This window comes from Nansenia antarctica (assembly GCF_963989245.1).
Source record: "Nansenia antarctica genome assembly, chromosome: 3".
Taxonomy (NCBI): Eukaryota; Metazoa; Chordata; class Actinopteri; order Argentiniformes; family Microstomatidae; genus Nansenia; species Nansenia antarctica.
Genome location: NC_137688.1, coordinates 8,887,726 through 8,908,688, shown reverse-complemented (window position 1 = coordinate 8,908,688; position 20,963 = coordinate 8,887,726). Strand labels below are relative to the sequence as shown.

Below are 20,963 nucleotides of genomic sequence, written 5' to 3'. Positions count from 1 at the left end.
AGAACTGACTGATGAAGTGAGTCAAATGATGATCTCTAGCATTTATGAATGTTACATCTGTGATTTATGCAATACTTAACATGAAGCCTGAAAGACTCAGCATAGATTGTGTATTAGTTATACATAATTGTGACACCAACCACATGTACTTGATTCCCTCATAACCTAGGGTTAGATGGCAAAGTGTTAACACACAATTGTTACCTATGAGGAACTACAAACAGAACATATACACACAATGTCAAACCAAGAAATGGAACACGGATGGTGTTCCAAGTGCTATCCAGTTACCCCTAAACGCTGACCTTTCCTCAGTACCAAATCTTAACTCAGTAATGCAATACTGACGGCATCCTCTCGTGTTCCCAGTAGACTTCATATCAATAGGGTTTAGCTTTGTCAACAATACAGGGCAGTTCTACAAACAAGCCAGAGGATATACATACTGTATATGAGTAAATTAACTATACTTCATAAAATGTATTTGTCTTTTCTTTTTGCTCACACAATATATTAACAATATAAAACTCATAAGTAGTCACTGCAGCCATTATCACAAGCTGTGCTCTTCTGTGTTCACACCCAAAACTGACTTGTAATCTAAGTTGCCTAAACCAGATTGTCTACTTTTAAAAGGTCAGGACGGAACAGGTTTATTTGTTTATTTCTTTTATTGACAATCCGTGGCAGCTAGGAAGGAGGTAGGGTTGAATAGATAGAGGGATGGATGGAGGGCGGACGAGGGCCCTGGAGGAACAGCTGGGGGACGGGCGTGGTGCTCAGGTATTGACAGGCCTGCTGTCATTATCAGCTGGACTCCTTCCCCTGCAAGAGAGAGAGATAGAGAGAGAGAAGTTGACAAGACCCTGGCCTGTACCGACGTTAACGGATCCTAACGCACCTGGACTGGTTCATTAAGATTGTGCTCAAGAGTCTGGAGGGGGTCAGGTTTATGTGACTGTGAGGACCAACCGTTTCTCTCTGTCTTACCAGCTGTAGAACGAGGTGGAGGAATGGCTCAACCTGTGTGTGTTATGGGGTACGACCCGGGGGGACCAAAGAGGCGGCACAGAGCGAGAATCCGTTAGCCCGTGGGCGTGTTTATTCACAGGATTTAGGGAGGGGGTATGCGGGACAATGTGTGGTGTGCTGATAGTCTTGGAGTATGGGATATGTGGATACCTATGTGTAATGCGTAGTCAAGACTATGTGTGTGGTCTACCGTGGGTGCGGGGTGACGTAGGCGGGCAGGGTGTTGTCAGTATGTGCGTGCGCCTGGCAACAGTACAGTCCGAGAGTCCAAAAGGGGATGTCCAAGGGAGGAGGTGAGGGTGGTACCGGGAGATCCGTCCAAGGGTGTCCAGGGGTTCGGGGGTGGCTCGAGGGGTTCTGAGGGTCCGTGGAGACGCGAGGGAGGGTCCGTGGGAATCTTGGGAGAGAACACAAACGAGGTAAGGCAGGGTTTGGAAAGAAGGCAGGTTACTAGAAAAACACAAGGAGCAAGATAGTACCGTGAACATAAGGCTACGATCTGGCGATGAACTGCAGGTCTGGCAGGACCTCACTCTTTTCAGATTTCTCCTTGACCCACGCACCCGCTACCATTTTTACCACAGCAAAGCCGGCACCAAAAACCAACCCAAAAAATACCTTTCAATATCTTCCCTTTTTGCTTCATTTCTTTGGCAATCTTCCGGTCAAATTCCTCCCTTTCACTGAAATAGTAGACATAAAAATCACAACTTTGTTGACAGAAACGTTGTCAACAGTAAAAAAAAAAAAAAAAGAGTACATCAATAACAATAATTATACATAATTCTTAAGGTATTATGTAACAGTAAATAGGGCGATAAGAGTTCAGGGCATTCTGTAAAAAAATAAATATTTATATACTCTCACCTCTGATGTAAACATGGACCATCAAGGAAGAGCTGTTCAGCCTGCCGCAATGTCACATTTTTGAGGAGGGCAAGGCCATGAATGATAGCCTACCAAAAAAAAGTAAGTATTTTAATTTGTAAGATTTTTTATATCTGATCCAGTCTACCAATACAAAACACAAAGCCATTATATGGGTCCATACACAATGGCACTATTGCAGGCAACCTCTTTATATGTTTTGAAAGTGCAGGACCAGCAATGATTATCCCTACCTCCGGAAACAGAACATCCAGGATGAACTTCACTTCATCCGTGAAACGCACCAGACATGGTGTTCTGTGTAATATTTCTCCAAGATGGCCGAAGAGGGTTTCCTGGTGTTCCTCGGTGCAGAGGTAGACAGGCACCTCAGGGGACTTCTTTAGAAAGTACTTCGCCTTCCCATTGAGTACATCCTGACAACAATTTTGTGGAAATTGGATCAGTGCATTGTGTGGTGGTTATGTGAATCAAAACAGGCATGAAATGTCACTTACATTCATACATTCATTCAAAAGATACAGTACAAGAAATGAGTCATAGTTAAATGATGTAAGTTGATCCTATTCCTAAAGACCATAGGTGAAGCTTTACTTTGAGATCAAATATGAACATTTGCAAAATACCAACAAATGCCGTTCAGCCGCCTGTGATTGGACAATGAGGTCCACCAGTCTCTTCTCCTCTGCAGAGTGGTCAATGGCTGCCTGGACATGGGCTGGAAGTTTTGTCGTGCTGGCCCTCCCGCTTGGGACTCTGTAGACCGGGTTATGGTATTGGTTACCCTTAAGCCTCATTGGTCCAAAAGGCAAACATCTGGCCATACCTTTCAAACAACAAAATTAATTTTTTAAGTATTGGATAGCAAAAGGCTATGGCCTTGATGCCTGGGCTTTTTCCAATATCTTTTTAATGATGTTATACTGATAGAATGTGGGTGTTAACTTATGCATCCAACAAATGCTCCATTAAGTTTCAGATGTTTTACATCTTCTGCCAGTGACTATACATTAAGTGTTACCAAAATGAATACACATATTGGTCAGGGCTGTCATACCCTTGTATTTTGAAACGCTCCATGAGAAAGAGACACCACCACTTGCGGATCCAAGGCATGTCCGTCTGAAATAAATTACAGCGACGCGGATAATCTTTTGTCCATAATGTATTCCTTCTCTTCGAGATGAATAGTATGGTGCAACATAAACATTATTTTAACTAGCCTAATTGTTTTGTGGTTAAATGGTATTCTAACTTACCTCATGGAACTCAAGCCCTGTGTTCAGGACAAGGGACAGGGTGTACTGGAACAGACAAAGCGGAAGGCAATTTTATTCATAATGTTGACAAAAGCCGGCATGTAATTACCCCCCCCCCCAAAAAAAAATAGACCTTACCATAAGCATAAAAACCCCACAGTTATTTCCATGGAGCTGGCGTGGTAAGTTCCCGATATCATAGCCAGTTTTTTCAGTCCAGGTCCCAGGGTCGATTTGCTGTGCTAGATTGCTATAGAGAAATACCGTGTTTTCCGCACTATAAGGCGCACCGGATTATAAGGCGCACCTTCAATGAATGGCCTATTTTATAACTGTTTTCATATATAGGGCGCACCGGATTATAAGGCGCATAGAGTAGAAGATACTGCAGTCAAACGTTTGACTGGGGTTGCGTTACGCCCAAGCTCCACCTACTGCGTTGCGTCACCTCTCCATCGGTGTTGTGTCAACTTCCCGTTGTCCAAGCTCCACCTGAGCGTTGTCACCGTCAACGTTCTACCTGCTCCACTGTCAAAAATATATATTTTTCCACCTCAAGTATAGGGTTGGGTACCGTTTGGGTTTTATCCGGTACCGGTACCTAACCGATACCGGTACCAAAACGGTACTTAATTCGGTACTTTAGATTTTTTTAAATGACATATACTGTATATATATATATATATATATATATATATAATAATAACACGGTCGACAACATTAAACAGCTTTTCACTTTTTTATTGCTGAGGCACAATATTTATTAGTTAAATATACACTCAAATTAAAATAAATGAAAATAAAACTCCTGAGCCTTGGGGACTCCATTAAGCTGGGGGTGCCTATCGTTGGTACTGATGTGGAATACGAGTACACACTTGTTCGGCAGCCCCTCAAGGACATCAGAATATTCTTAGAAAAGGGATCTAGTGAAGAGGCCTGCATAGCCCCCAGAACCAAGAAGACCGAGAGGAAATATAACTCTGATAAACTGGAGCCCTCCACCTCGTCAAAATCCAAACTGTGTTGCCGCTCAGCTACTACTACTCCCCTCCCCCTCTCTGGTCCATGATGACATGACGATTACATGATATCTACATGATCTGACACAGTACCCGAATATCAGGAGATCCCCGATCATGTTGTCCACCTCGCAGAGACGCAGCCACACATCCGCACTACGTCATCAACAGACGCGTCGAATCCTGGAGTGCACTGTCCAATCAAAGGCTTGCGTTCGTAAACTCGCTCTGAGAGCGTCGCAGCGCACACTGGGCCCGACGTCATAAGGGGAGCAAGTCATTTGATTGGACAGAAGGCATTCCACGAGTGGTGATCAGAATTCCAGAACGAGTTTACGGAACGCACCCATAAGTCGAGCGTCGCGTTACGCCAACCCACTAGCGGAAGTTGCTATTAGCAACCTTCTCGTTATCCTTCCGTACTCGCTGCTTTCAATGAGTGGAAATTTAACAGGCGATGTGACGTCACGAGTCACCAGTTGACACCGGACACCAGGGGGCGAGATAGAAAAGTACCGAAATTAGGTACCGAAATCTCCTTTGCGATTCGGTACGGGTACATACCGAATGTAAAGTAACCGGTACCTACCGGTACCGATTTTCGGTACCCAACCCTACTCAAGTGTCAGCCGTTCGTCATCCATTTTTGCAACAAGCGTCAAGGACCTGCGGTGATTCACAGCTGACTCGCGTGAATAGCAATTCGCAATAGCTGCGACCACGAGATATAGAGTAGTTAGCTACAAGCATTTTCAATCTGGTATTATCTCTATTAGTGGATTAACCGCTGTGGTGATTTAACAGCTGATAAAAATACATCAAGTAGACTACAAACAGAGCAAAACAATAAAACAACACCAGAAAACAACCAATAGGCTATACAATTATAACCAACAACCAATATGTGACAGCTCCTGGTGAAATGTGCAACGTAATTTTTCAGTTTTTACACATGCTTAAACTACAGACTGTAAGCTTTCAAATGATGTGTCATACATTCAAATCAGAGAAAGATTGAACACGACAGGCGTATTTGAATGTTGGTTCACCTCAAACACTGAATGGGAGAAAAGTGACTGAACGCAGCCACAGCTACGAACGCTGCTAACAAAACACATCGCTACGAAGGTCTAAACTGCATTTTAATAACATGACAACATACTGGGAGAACATCGACATGCTAAAAACACATAACTACACATAACAAGATGAACACACAGTTCTTACTTTTGAACACGAGCTAAAACGAAAGTATGTTTACAAGTCAACCCTCCCTTACCGGTAGCCTCCGGCAAACGAGAATAATGAATCCAATACACAAATTATACGTGTTTAGTGATCGTTAAACTGTTGTTTATTATATCGAGTGGGTACTTTAAAACTTCAAGTTGAAAGCACCAAGAAGGACCGCCTCGAAATTCATTGATGTTCATGTCCCGTGCTAGCGCTGTTGCCTTCATTCGAATAGTGACTGTAGAGACGCTTCTACTTGCGGCTCTCTGTTCAACAACCCACTGTTCGAGTTTGTCCTCTAAGTAACTGTGGCCATCTCGCTTTGTTCCCTCGGAAACTCTGTTTAGTCTTCTTTACTTGGGGTCTTTATACACACACAAGTGGTGTGGGACTGTGAGTAAGCACAGTAGCCTACCGGTGTTTACTGATTACGTAATGCTGCAAGCGGTGCGGCTTTGTAGTTTACCAGTCGTACTGAAACATTTTGACAGAGCGCCTTGAGCGCTGTGTACAACCAGTATGGATCAACCAATTAACCAATTGATCCATATATAAGGCGCTCCGGATTAAAAGGCGCACTGTCGTTTTTTTTGAAAATTAAAGGCTTTTAAGTGCGCCTTATAGTGCGGAAAATACGGTATACAATTATTGAGAGAAGGATATTATGTGTTAAGTAATGTAACCATTACAATTATTCAGTACTGGTGGACAAAAATCTACAGTGGCTGTCACATGTACAGTATGAGTCACATCAAAATGTACAGATTGAGGTTTCTTCTGTCTAACACAGAGTTAAAATCGGAGTTAACATCACAGATAGATGTTAATAATAATAAGATAAAATGAACAATATTCTTTTGAAAGAGATACATGTGACAACCAATGATGACATGTAATCAGAACATAGCAAAATCAGAGGCTATAGGAAGTAGGAACATAGCCAAACAATTAGGGTTGGGTATGGTTGAATTTTTTTCAATTGTGGTGCCAAAAAACAAATCAATACTTTTCTAGTATTATACATGTTGAAACCAGTACCACTCAGTACTCTGTTCTGTTCTTGATACCCAACCCTAAAAATCATGCACACAGAGGCTTTAGGAACATAGCCAAAACGTACTAGTACGTACAGGCTATAGGAACGTAGCCATAATGTAATTTTATATGAACTTGGCAACCGATATGTCTTATCTGAGGACCTAAACAGGACTCTGTAATCCGCATCTGCAAACCCGTATCGATGGTTTGCGTACTGAGAGTCCAAGAGAAGTAACTCTCTCCGCAATGGCTGCATGATCTATAATGTGGCAATAGGTTACGAGTTGCACAACAGTTAGTCATTAGGACAAGGAGTAGAGCTGGATTTCATTCTGTTGGAATACACATTATTCAAACTGCACAATAACCATATATACTCATATCATCTAATGACAGTAACATAGCCTTACACAGAGAACGTAGTGGTCCGGCCCATTTGCATTGGTCCAAGCTGGGAAGACTAAGAAGTCTTTCATGTCTAGATCATTCTAACATGAATGAAAAAAAGTTGTCATTATACATACGTACATTTTTAACGGCTGTCTAACAGCATTAATATTTTTAACAGCATAAATGTTGTTATTTTATGTACACTGACTTACTGGAAAGTCAAGCATGGTGGGTGGTGTAGTCTTCCATGAAGGAACTACGAACATGTCCGCTATATAAATGTCTTTGCCCTACGGAATAAATGACATTGAAATACAAATGGTATAACAATTAGGGCTGCCACAAACGATTATTTTCATAGTCGACTAGTCACCGATTATTTTAACGATTAGTCGACTAATCGGATCATAAATTACAGCTTATCGCACAATTACTCAATCGCTCTTATTTAGCTATCATCTTCTAAATCAGCTTCTAAATTTAGCTTGAAGTTGTTAGTTGTTGTTGTAGGCATGTGCTAACTAAAAATAAAGACAATTAAAATGATTGTTCACTCAAAAATAGATATTTTAATGAACTTTGCAGATTTATTTCTGGCATCACTTGCATGTAATGTAATGTAAAGAGTAGTAGAGGGTGCAAACTGCTGAGTAAAATGAGGTAGGCTAGGCACTAGGCAACCAAAAGAATACAAAAACAAAAATAAATACTTGTACAGACTACAGAGTACAAAAGTTTTGCTTTGCTTCACTCATCTCATAGTAGAACGCGCCTTCTTAGCACTGTAACGTTAATACAACATTTTTAGCTATTTGAGTATAGCTTTGATGACAACGCTTTGTATCGCTTTGATGACAACGTAAAATAATGTAAGAAGGCTTTTAACGTAACGATATCGTTAGCCAATAACAAGCTAACTAGCTTACCGAGACGAGCCATCGTCTTCCTCGTCATCTGCCACAACGTGCTTCCTTTTTAGATGCTCGCGCATCATAGACGTGCTGCCATGATAAGCGAGTTTAGCTTTGCAAATTTTACATTTTACATTCTTTTTTTCAACGTTGTGGTTGAAATGCTCCCACACTTTAGAGGTACGAGGACAGGAAGACATTTCTCTGTTTGTTTTTCCGGGGAAGTCACGTGTGCCCCGGATGACCGACACTGCGCATGTACATCAAAGACACTGGGAGACGCTAGCCAGTGGCAGCTTCAGGGAAGAAAAACGAATGCTTATCGAATGAAATGAATGGTCTTTATTCTCATTGATATAGTACAGGTACCAAACAACGAAATTTGGGAGGGGGGGCTCCCCTGGTGCTAGGCAAAAAAAAAAAAAAAAAACGCTTATTTCAGCTCCAAAAAAACATGCGACTATGGCGATTACCAAATATGTCGGCGACGATTTTGGTAGTCGACGTCGTCGTGACTAGTCGACTAATCGTGGCAGCCTTAATAACAATGCATAAACAATTGCATTGTGTTTCATTTATGCTATAGTCTTTTGTATAGATTGACTTACATGTAGCCGAGCTACTTCTTTGATGATTGTCATGCAGGCATTCCCGATCTGCAAGAAACAAAACTCATCAGTGAACAAGCATGAAAGCAAATACAAAATATGCTTTAACCTTCCTTGTGTTCACCTACTTCCCACTACTCACAGTTGAATCCATGTCTCTTTGCAATCCCAGGCTCCAGAGTTCTTCACGCATCAGACATATGGGTCCTTCTTTGACAATATATTCTTCCCCCGGCCGTCCCTTGTCCAGGACGTAATTGAGCTGCGAATAACAGTTATTAATTATAATTAGTTATTACCTATTGATTTATTTTGAGTCAGATAATGCTGTACTGTATACTTTGACTAATAATTTATATTTGGATTGTAGGGCTGTCCCAAACGACTATTTTTCTAACGATTAATCTAGCGATTATTTTTTCGATTGGTCGATTAGTCTAACGACTAATTTAACGATATTGTTTTTTTCTGTTCGGGGAAAAAAAAAACTTGTGTAGGCCCCTTAATTAATTTCCACCTCACTGCTATGTTTAGCCAACTTGAATGCCAACATGGCCATTTAGAAGTCTGTCCATCACCACAACACATAGCTAGCTAGTAGCTACATAGCTAGCTAACGTTACTCTCGCTGCTATGTTATGATTAGCTAAATTGATGCTAACGTAGCATGCGAGCTACGAGCTAGATAACATACAGTAGGTGCGAGCACCACAGTGACAATAGGCTACCGTAGCTAGCCAGCTACATAGCTAACGTTACTAACACCAGAAGACAAGACATACAAACTGTGGTGAGCTACATTGCTTGTGTAACATTAGCTAGTAGCTATCCATTTTTCACTCATACACGGCCGGAAAAGTGAACAGAAATACAATGGTGACTTACGGTGGTGCTATCTTGTGGCTGTCTTCACAAAGAGCTCCAGGATGCTTTCGCTTGAGGTGCTCGTTCATTGCAGACGTACTGCTGTGATAGGCCATTTCATTTTTGCTTATTTTTTTTGCTTATTTTTTTACATTTACGACTAACCGACGCATATTACGCAAACCGACGTATTGACGTAGTCGATGACGTCGATGACGTCGACTAATCGTAACAGCCCTATTGGATTGATTAGCTTACCAGTTGTTCCTGGATAGGATTCCAATCCTCGTCCCAGAACTTCTTTGTCGCTGCTGTTATGGAGGGCACAGTGGGGGCTGCTGCCACGCCTGCCACGCCAAGGGTCTCTGTCAGGGGCACAGTGGGGGCTGCTGCCATGCCTGCCACGCCAAGGGTCTCTGTCAGGGGCACAGTGGGGGCTGCTGTTGGGGGCACTGCTGCCACTAAAAAACATAGAGATTTCCAGTCATTCATGTTAAGGCATGTTTGAAAAATCTAAATCATGAATTCCAAGAAATTCCTGATCCTGATATGCTGTGAGCCTCCAGCCATACAGAAAGAAAAAAAAGATGACAGGACAAGAACACCCCCACCTCCACCCCATTACTCACCAAGTGGTTCATCAGTGTCCATTGGAGCAGTGGCAGATGTGTCTGACAATACTGGGTTTCCTAAAAATAAAATAAATATTTCAACAGTATTATTATTGATTATAATGATCCTTTTTAAAGTGTTACCTTATTATTCTATGATCATTTGTCAATTGAATATGCTACACAACATCTAAATCATATACCTCCCACAAACGTCACAGAATGGTTAGTTTTGATTCATTGCTCAAATGGAATTGGTCTCTACTGCAACTCCATTTGCATTTCCCAGAGAATGTTGGCCAACTTTACCTTCATGGAAAACTGCCCGGTTGAAATGGCCCTCCAAGTGCCTCTTCACCTTACTTAGAATTGTTGGCTTGAAAACCATTGCATCGCAGAAAGGACAGTGAAACTGCTGGCAGCAGGTGCTGCATCTTTTCAGCTCTGGCAACGACCTTTCTCTCTGACATGTTATATGCATCTAGAAAAAGAAAGGGCCTAATTGGTCAAATTGAACGTTCTTAGATGATTCCACAGACATAACTTTGACCAGAAGACTCTGGATTACCCCCCTGACAAACCCACATATAGCTCATAGTCATACCTGCATATAGCAGAGTTCATGTACAATACTGTAAAATAGCTTATAGACATAGCCTACCTGCATAGAATATAGTCATGTATAATACTGTATAATATTGCTGCATAATACTGCTGTTTATATCCTATACACATTTACCCTATACATATATTTATATTCACCATTCCTCTTATTTACCATCTGTACATACCTGCATATACATAGTAAGTATATGTTATAATAGTAATAGTTAATAACATAATAGTTAGATTTGCACTCCGGTTACATGCCAAACTTCTTTTCGCTGTACTGTACTTGTACTGTACATTGACAATACATTTGAATCGAATCTAATAACTAAGGCAATTGAAATATAACAGAACTTTAAACTAATGTTGGGCTAACAATTCGTTTTGCAGGGCTGCAAGTGAATACTTAAAATAATGGCACAGTAGCTCAAGTTTACATTGACTATTGGTTAGTACACAATCCCTTGCGGCTTCATATTGTTGATTTTGTTGTCAAATTCCATAAAGCCTGGGCTAGGGTTAGGGCTAGTCACATGTGCTGCAGACTCAGCTAGCTACGTAGCTAACCTCAGCTAACAAAGGCCGTTAGCACGCTAACCCAGCTAGCTAGGGATGTTAAACTATGTTTGACAAAAGCAACAACATTCCCACTGCTGAGCAGTCTGATAACACACCGCCACACAGTCCTAACCCTAACCCTAGTCTCACCTGGTCTCACCTGATCTCCAATTTATATTGCTTTTTAAATGTTAAGTGTTAGTTACGCTACTTACTTTTCTTCCTTCGCCTTCTCAAACTGGTCTAGCTGGCAAGTGCTGACGCTACAAGCTCGTGCTAAACACGTGCAAGGCACATTCCTTTCCGTCCTGGACTGCACATTCCTTTCCGTCCTAGAGCTGCGGATTCCTTTCCGTCCTAGAGCTGTTCTGCGAGGCTGCAGCTGGATGCTTCTCCCCTTTGTTAAAGCCATGTGGTCATCTCAAAATGGCTTCTTGTGTTCTGAGCCCTACCCCCTGACCTATAACCTGAAGTGACATCATGTGACCTATAACCTGAAATGACATCATGTGGATCATCCTAGTTTTCGCACCTTGGGCTTTTCTACAGTAAAGGTGATGGGATATTATTTGAAACTGTATTTACACATCATTGTTTACAAATAGGGGAGTGGAGCCAGGGGGTGAGGCTCTCTTCACCTCAGCCAGCCCCTCACCACCAGCAGCAGCTGCTCTTGTAACTGTTCCTTTGTTTGATAAATAGTCTGAGAACTCAGAGGTTCTACTCGTGATCTGTTCCAAACAAGTTAACAAGGTAACAACACCATAAAGGAAATAAAGTCAACCTGGTTTGTCTTGATTCGCAAGGCGAACATGTCATCATTGTGTAACGTCCTGTCTGATAACATGTCATCATTGTGTAATGTCCTGTCTGATAACATGTCATCATTGTGTAACGTCCTGTCTGATAACATGTCATCAAATTGCTCCAGACTGCTTGTTATCCCGGATGACATTGTTTAGGACAGAATGCTTCAAAGCATAACAATCATATTATTATGACGTCATATTGTTTGTTATATTTAAATATATGGGTTAGGGTTAGAGAGGTTTTAGGTTTTATTTCATTTCTAACATTTCCCCATGCCAGTTATCCGGTATGACATGTTGTGAGTAAAGAGTCTAATAGCTCTTGACCTTTGTAAGGCAGTGAGGGTATGTCCAGCATGTCAGTAACACTAGGCTATGCTACACCCTCAAAACATTTTCATATCATTTAATAAACAGAGATTAATAGATTCAATAAATGTTTTTTTATAAACATTTTCCTTATTTTCACTTCATAAAGGGGTTTGGACATCACGTCACGTCATTGGGCCAGTTGCTTTTGGTCCCTTGAAAAGGAGGGTGCCACGTATTAAAGAGCTGTAACATCTAAACCATTCCTCCAACTTGGATCTGGATACCCTCAAATTGAAGAGGGTGTTTGACAGTCTGCACTTTAAGGCCATATTCATTCTATAACTTGAATATGTTTTGGTAAACAACTAAAATAACAACAGTTCTGTCAAAGAGTCCAAATGGACCTAACTGTAGCTTGGCTACTGTTTTCCAATTCTGGAAAAAGAAATGTTCAATGTTTTGATTAAATTTGTCACTCTGTTTTAATATTTTGATCATCTGTGTTGGTAGGATTCCCTGCACTGTGAACTGTCCATCTGGGCAGAGAGATGGATGCTTCTGCTTACTCAGTGTCAGAGAGCCAGAGGACACACCTTGGGTCCCCTGATGCAGAGGCAGAAGGACAGAACCATCTTATTAGGCTCCAGCCACCACCACCACCTCCCACCCACAGGGACCGTCACTCTCCCAACATTAAAGAAGAGTACGACACACCGTGGGACAGGTTTCTACGGGACTTTATCAAAAACCAAAAGGCCAAAGATGAGATGCTCAGCAGTTCTGCGTCAGGGTGTCACCTCTCTGAAGCAGCGAATGACATGGATAGTGACAGTAACTACAACTGTGCTACAACTGATCAGTAAGTCACACATGCTGCTAACGCTAACACGTGCTGCTAACCCCTAACACATGCTGCTAACGCTAACACATGCTGCTAACCCCTAACACATGCTGCTAACGCTAACACATGCTGCTAACCCCTAACACATGCTGCTTACGCTAACACATGCTGCTAACGCTAACACATGCTGCTAACGCTAACACATGCTGCTAACACTAACACATGCTGTGGATCCTGTCCACAAGTATCCTGTTCAATAATTCTCCATAGGGTGCCAGGTGTACAGTATGCTAATGGTGGTCATTGAATTGATATGACGAGTCATACTGCAGGTGCATGACTATAATCATACTGCAGGTGCATAAGTCCATTTGTAATTGTATTAGCTCAGTATTTACACATTTCAACATCTTAACAGTTATTAAAGGGCAGTTGGTAATTAAACAGTTAGTAGTTAAAGGGCAGTAGGTAATTAAACAGTTGGTAATTAACTCTTTGACTGCCAGCCATGTTCAGAGCGGAGAGCTCCACACTGCCAGACTTTTGGGGCATTTTCGCTGAACTTTGAAGACCCACCAAATATTGACTTTTCGGACTACATAAACATTGAACATATCTACCAAAACTTTAGACTCTCTTTCATCAGAAAAAGAAAGTTTGTTTCTAGCCTCTTTGAGTGTTTAGAAATCGGCCGTAGAACATAGGGTGGTTTCAGCAAAAACACCTGATTTTGACCAATAAACAGAGAAAACGAGCTTTTTCTGCAGATTTTTTTTTTTTTCTGCACTTTTTCTGTATCATCCGACTCTGAACTGTTTGAAGAGTCGCGCGATGGCCGCGATGCTCCGCAATGCTCTGCGCCGCAATGCTCCGCGCCGCGTTTGGCACATACCCTGATCCGTTTCGCCATTACTACAACCCACAGCAAGCCACTTCCTTCTCCAGGCTTTTATCGAACTACTGCCCCCACCTGGGACCGAAATACATTACACCCAAGTCTGAAATTCACTCGCTAGGTGTAGAACATGTCAATAATCGATCCCCACGATTTTTTTTTTCTTTCTATACTATTCTATAAGACGCCAATTGGCGTCTTTGGCAGTCAATGAGTTAAACAGTAGGTAATTAAACAGTTGGTAATTAAACAGTTGGTAGTTAAAGGGCGGTAGGTAATTAAACAGTTGGTAATTAAACAGTTGGTAATTAAACAATTGGTAATTAAACAGTAGAGAATTAAACAGTTGGTAATTAAACAGTTGGTAATTAAACAATAGGTAATTAAACAGTTGGTAGTTAAAGGGCAGTAGGTAATTAAACAGTAGATAATTAAACAGTAGGTAATCAAACAGTTGGTAATTGAACAGTAGATAATTAAACAGTAGGTAATTAAACAGTTGGTAATTAAACAGTTGGTAATTAAACAGTTGGTAATTAAACAGTTGGTAATTAAACAGTTGGTAATTAAACAGTAGGTAATTAAATAGTTGGTAATTAAACAGTAGATAATTAAACAGTAGGTAATTAAACAGTAGGTAATTAAACAGTTGGTAATTAAACAGTTGGTAGTTAAAGGGCAGTAGGTAATTAAACAGTTGGTAATTAAACAGTAGGTAATTAAACAGTTGGTAATTAAACAGTTGGTAATTAAACAGTAGATAATTAAACAGTTGGTAATTAAACAGTAGGTAATTAAACAGTAGGTAATTAAACAGTTGGTAATTGAACAGTAGATAATTAAACAGTAGGTAATTAAACAGTTGGTAATTAAACAGTAGATAATTAAACAGTTGGTAATTAAACAGTTGGTAATTAAACAGTAGGTAATTAAACAGTTGGTAGTTAAAGGGCAGTAGGTAATTAAACAGTTGGTAATGAAACAGTAGGTAGTTAAAGGGCAGTAGGTAATTAAACAGTTGGTAATTAAACAGTAGGTAATTAAACAGTAGGTAATTAAACAGTTGGTAATTGAACAGTAGATAATTAAACAGTAGGTAATTAAACAGTTGGTAATTAAACAGTAGGTAATTAAACAGTTGGTAATTAAACAGTTGGTAGTTAAAGGGCAGTAGGTCATTAAACAGTTGGTAATGAAACAGTAGGTAATTAAACAGTTGGTAACTAAACAGTAGGTAGTTAAAGAGCAGTTGGTAATTAAACAGTTGGTAGTTAAAGGGCAGTTGGTAATTAAACAGTAGGTAATTAAACAGTTGGTAATTAAACAGTAGGTAGTTAAAGGGCAGTTGGTAATTAAACAGTTGGTAATTATACAGTTGGTAATTAAACAGTAGGTAGTTAAAGGGCAGTTGGTAATTAAACAGTTGGTAATTAAACAGTAGGTAGTTAAAGGGCAGTTGGTAATTAAACAGTAGGTGATTAAACAGTAGGTAATTAAACAGTTGGTAGTTAAACAGTAGGTAATTAAACAGTTGGTAATTAAAGGGCAGTTGGTAATTAAACAGTAGGTAATTAAACAGTTTTTTGTTAAAGGGCAGAACTATAAGCACGTCTAACAGATGAATGTCATGTATGATAAGGCAGCAAGCTGGCTTTGGAAGGGAGCTGCCAGTCAAGCGTGCAAAGGCCACGCCCACACAGCTTCAGAACTGTCTGACCAGGAAGTAGAGCCTAACTAGAAGATTATTTTCATAGTTTATTATGTGTTAACATTTTTCCTGGACACAAAATACATTTGGAACCATTTAATGTCCAGACCCTTTAATTACAGCAAATGCAATCAGTAATATTATTATTGCATTTGCAGCAGTGTTTCCTCCAGGAATTTTTACATTAGTGGCGGAGAGCCCTGTCCGCGCGCATAGCGGGAGGATGGCAAAAAAAGAATATACAGAATATAAACTTGTGACTGACAGTCACATACACACACACAAAGATCATCAGCTATAATATAATTGAATGAATTATGTCAACCCACCACATTACACAAGTAAAATCACAGTCAGATGGAGCATTCGGTAAACAGCTGAGTATCAGCTGAGTTAAAGAAAACCAACTCTTACCTTTAATGACACCCACATGAGCCCTGTTTTCCCGTACCTCTCCCATGTGTCTCTTATTGTCCAAATGTTCCCTGAATTTTAGCTGCATGTTTTTCCAGCATGTAATTCCGTTGTCAATAAAAAAATCAACTCCCCTTCTTTTCCCCTTGACAATACTGTGTCGTTGCTAAAGTGACGGCACATAAGAATCGTTTTTTGACTTGCTAATGTCTGCTGATACACCAACACAGCTAGCCGATGCTGATGGCTCTTCTGCCACCCGCACAGTAGCTGCTGCTTGTTCTCCCACTGTAGTTGTAGCTGGTGGTGGTGGTACCCCGCCATAAACGTTGTTAGCTGATCCACCAACTAGCTCCTTTGCTCCTGCCAGCCATGCAGTTTCGGATCGCTCATAGCCACTGCTAGCTTCAGCAATGTTTGAAGTGTCTGGGACATCTTTTTTCTTGAAAAATCCATCCTTATGATATCTTGATATGATATCTTATTTGTGCACCTAGCTAGCTAGATCAGCTTTTTGTATCTTTTAGATGGTTCACATTTAGACCAATCAGGAGTAGCCCTTGTGTCACGTCGTCAACTGAATGTTTAATGTCATTAATCTGATTTTGGATCAGCGGTTAGAGAGAGATGGGCGTGGATTTAGGTGCACTTTTAGTCAACATCCATTATAGCGCTGATCTAGGATCAGATATATTTTAATCAGCTAAAATGTTCAGAGGTGGATTTTTTTGGGGGGGGGGAGAAATCGTGCACTTAGTGGACTGAATCAATTAGTGACGGAGGAAATTCATTCGTGGCGGCCCGCCACCAATAAATGCATATAGAGGAAACACTGATTTGCAGGACGTGTCCTGTCAGTCTAGATGGGAGTTCAGTGAACTGTTTGTCTGTCATGTCTAATCGACCTGCGTTGTTGTCCAGTGTTTCCAGCCGCAGGTCCTCTTCAGCTCATGTAACCATGGTAACCATGTATGAACCAGAATGCACAGAGTCCCCTGGATCTGGCCGTGGTTCTCCAGCCCTGAAAAGCCCACAGTGGGGTCCAGAGATGGTGGCAGTGAAGCTGGAGGAAGAGGATGCAGAGGAGAATGGTGTGATGGTGAAAAGCCCACAGTGGGGTCCAGAGATGGTGGCAGTGAAGCTGGAGGAAGAGGATGTAGAGGAGAATGGTGTGATGGTGAAAGAAGAGGATGGAGGAGACCAAAGGAGGGAGGAGGGAGTGATGGTGAATCAAGAGGACAGAGGAAGAGTGGAGATGAAAGACAGTGAGATGGATGGTAAGTATTTGTTATTGGTGAGGGTCATTGCACTGTTGTAAAACCAATGCTGCCAGTGCAGTGTGAGTCAGTCAGTACCTGCATCGTCTGACAGTGCTGCTACGGCCCTCTACGGCCCTCTACTGCCCTCTACTGCCCTCTACTGCCCCCTACTGCTCTCTACTGCACTCTACTGCCCTCTACTGCTCTCTACTGCCCCCTACTGCTCTCTACTGCCCCCTACTGCTCTCTACTGCCCCCTGCTGTTCTCTACTGCTCTCTACTGCCCCCTACTGCTCTCTACTGCTTTCAGATTCAGATTCATTTATTTATTCAAGGGACAGTGCATATTAATAAAACAAAAATAAATTGTAAATACGCCAGAGTTAGCCCGAAAGCTAGTTTTCATCCGCAGTCCCTATGCCATGATGTTGTATACGGCTCCCTGGAGGAAAAAAGTACATTTAAAAGATAAAATATAGGTAGACCTAGGCACAAAAAAGTAGACAGGACAAGCATTTAGCTTAAGGGCATAACATAGGGGGTTAAAAGTAGGGTTGGGTACCGTTTGGGTTTTATCCGGTACCGGTACCTAACCGATACTTTAAAAACGGTACCGGTACCAAAACGGTACTTCATTCGGTACTTTTGATTTTTTTTAATGACATATATATAATAAGAATAACACGGTCGACAACATTAAACAGCTTTTCACTTTTTTATTGCTGAGGCACAATATATATTAGTTAAATATACACTCAAATTAAAATAAATGAAAATAAAACTCCTGAGCCTTGGGGACTCCATTAAGCTGGGGGTGCCTATCGTTGGTACTGATGTCGAATACGAGTACACACTTGTTCGGCAGCCCCTCAAGGACATCAGAATATTCTTAGAAAAGGGATCTAGTGAAGAGTCCCCAGAACCAAGAAGACCAAGAGGAAATATAACTCTGATGAACTGGAGCCCTCCACCTCGTCAAAATCCAAACTCTGTTGCCGCTCAGCTACTACTACTCCCCTCCCCCTCTCTGGTCCATGATAACATGACGATTGATATTTCAGACACAGTAGTAGGATAAGGACAGTACCTGAATATCAGGAGATCCCCGATCATGTTATCCACCTCGCAGAGACACGCAGCCACACATCCGCACTACGTCATCAACAGACGCGTCGAATCCTGGAGTGCACTGTCCAATCAAAGGCTTGCGTTCGTAAACTCGCTCTGAGAGCGTCGCAGCGCACACTGGGCCCGACGTCGTAAGGGGAGCAAGTCATTTGATTGGACAGAAGGCATTCCACGAGTGGTGATCAGAATTCCAGAACGAGTTTACGGAACGCACCCATAAGTCGAGCGTCGCGTTATGCCAACCCGCTAGCGGAAGTTGCTATTAGCAACCTTCTCGTTATCCTTCCGTACTCGCTGCTTTCACTGAGTGGAAATTTAACAGGCGATGTGACGTCACGAGTCACCAGTTGACACCGGAGCGAGATAGAAAAGTACCGAAATGAGGTACCGAAATCTCCTTTGCGATTCGGTACGGGTACATACCGAATGTAAAGTAACCGGTACCTACCGGTACCGATTTTCGGTACCCAACCCTAGTTAAAAGAGCATACATTAATCATAGGCAGTTAAAAGGAGGGTACATATTCGGTAAGCAGACTAAAAGCACGCAACATATACGCACGATAAGCAGACTAAAAACAAGCACACAGACTGTACAGGTAAGACATGTTAGGCGGTACACAGACAGGCGGTACACATGACATACAGGTATAGGACAGGTCATTTCAATGTTGGCAGGTGTGTGTGTTGATCATCCACTGTTTTAGGTGCTTTCTAAATGATTTAAAGGTGCCTAATTCTTTAAGGTGCCCTGGAATCAGGTTCCATTCACGTGCCCCTCTAACTGACCAGGCAGACTGACTAAAGGCACTCCTCCTAAATGGGATGGTGCAGTCCCCTCTGGTGACACCCCTTGTGGTGCGTGGTGTACTTCCTGGTCGTGAGATGAAGGTGTTAAGTGGTGGTGGGGCTAAATTGTGGATAGTTTTATAGACAAGGCAGAGGTTTGTGTAGGTTTTCAGATTGTCCCAGCTTAGAATGTTGTGTTTCTTCAGTATTGTGCAGTGGTGAAAGTGTCTTGGCTTCTTGTCTAGTGTTTTGATTGTTTGTTTGTATAGTGACTCGAGTGCTTTGCAGGTTGTGGGATTTGCTTGTGACCAGCTTGTTATGCAGTAGTTGATGTGTGTGAAGATCATGGCGTGGACATACATGGTAGCTGCCTCTGTTGACATGTAGTCCCTTATAAAGCGGAAGTTGGACAGATTGAACTTGACAATTTTACAGACCTTTTTGATATGTGCCTTAAAAGTGAGGTTGGAATCTAACAGCACCCCAACATATTTGAACTCGTTCACAACTTGTAGTTGTTCCCCTGAGATAATGACATATGCTTCTTCAGCAGAACGGTTTGTTTTGGTAAAAAACATGCTGACCGTCTTGGAAACATTAAGTTGGAGACGACAGTGGTTCAACCATGTAGTCACCTGAGCCATAGATTTGGTAAGTACAGCAGCTACCTCCGTCTTGGTCTGACCATGTACAAATAGTACAGTGTCGTCAGCATACATTAGTGTATCAACCTCAGGACACACTGATGGCAGATCGTTAATAAACATGCTGAATAAGACTGGCTCCAGTATGGATCCTTGCGGAACACCGGTAGATAGATTCAGTGGCTCAGATAGGCGACCGTTTACACAGACTGATTGAGAGCGGCCAGAGAGATACGTTTTCATCCATTTCAAAGCACCCTCAGAGAAGTTAAAAGTGGCTAGCTTGGAGAGGAGGACTTTGTGATCGACAGTGTCAAATGCTTTTCTAAGGTCGAGGAACACAGCACCTACGACACACCCTTATCCATGAGAGATTTTATTTTCTCTATAAAGAGACAGTTTGCGGTCTCAGTAGAGTGTTTGGCCCTAAAGCCAAACTGCATGGGATGTAAGGGGAAAGAACTACTGTTGAGGTGGGAGATGATCTGCTTGGCTACCCATTTCTCTGCCACCTTCGACTCTGTGGGGGTGATGCTAATTGGCCTGTAGTTGGAGATTATGTGTGGATCACCAGCCTTAAAAATGGGAGTGACAATAGCAGATTTCCAAGCACTTGGGAACTGTTTCTGTGATATAGAGAGGTTAATATTACTAGTGATGGGGCTACTAAGGCTAAGCTCCTTGAGCATGGCTGTGTCCATCCCAAACACATCCTTGGCCTTAGATGGTCTGAGGGATCTCCCTAACTTCTGACTCAGAGACGTTCTTAATGGAAAAGGCTGGTTCCAGTGTGATGGCTGGGAGTGGGCATATATTTTCCTGGTGATCTGCAAAGCCCTGTGCAATGTTAGCTACAGATTCAACGAAGTAGTGGTTGAAGGCCTCTGCTATTTCAAGTGGGTTTGTTGTGAGGTTTCCTCCGATATTGATTTCAAGTGCTTTCCTATTGCCCTGCTGTGTACCTGTCAGCTTCTTAAGCTGTCTCCAGATCATTTTACCATTACCCCTGGCCTCATTAATAGTTGTAATAAAGAAGTCAGCTTTGGCTTTTTTAATCTCCCTTACAACCTTGTTCCTCACCATGGCATAATGGTGCTTGGCATGTTGTAGTTTTGTTTTGAGGGCTGCTTTTAATGCAGTG

At 41.8% G+C, this 20,963-nt stretch overlaps 1 protein-coding gene across 1 annotated transcript in view; it reads right to left on the bottom strand.

The window, feature by feature from the left end:
- Positions 1-1,218: 1,218 nt before the first annotated feature.
- LOC308153256 (cohesin subunit SA-2-like) overlaps positions 1,219-20,963 on the bottom strand; it is a gene marked incomplete at both ends in the record, with an annotated part of 67,888 nt that continues 48,143 nt past the window's right edge. The window contains 3 exons of the mRNA XM_080526340.1: positions 1,219-1,389; positions 2,154-2,336; positions 9,504-9,706. Of these exons, the coding sequence (XP_080382466.1) occupies positions 1,219-1,389; positions 2,154-2,336; positions 9,504-9,706 (557 nt within the window). The remainder of the gene's footprint in view (positions 1,390-2,153; positions 2,337-9,503; positions 9,707-20,963) is intronic.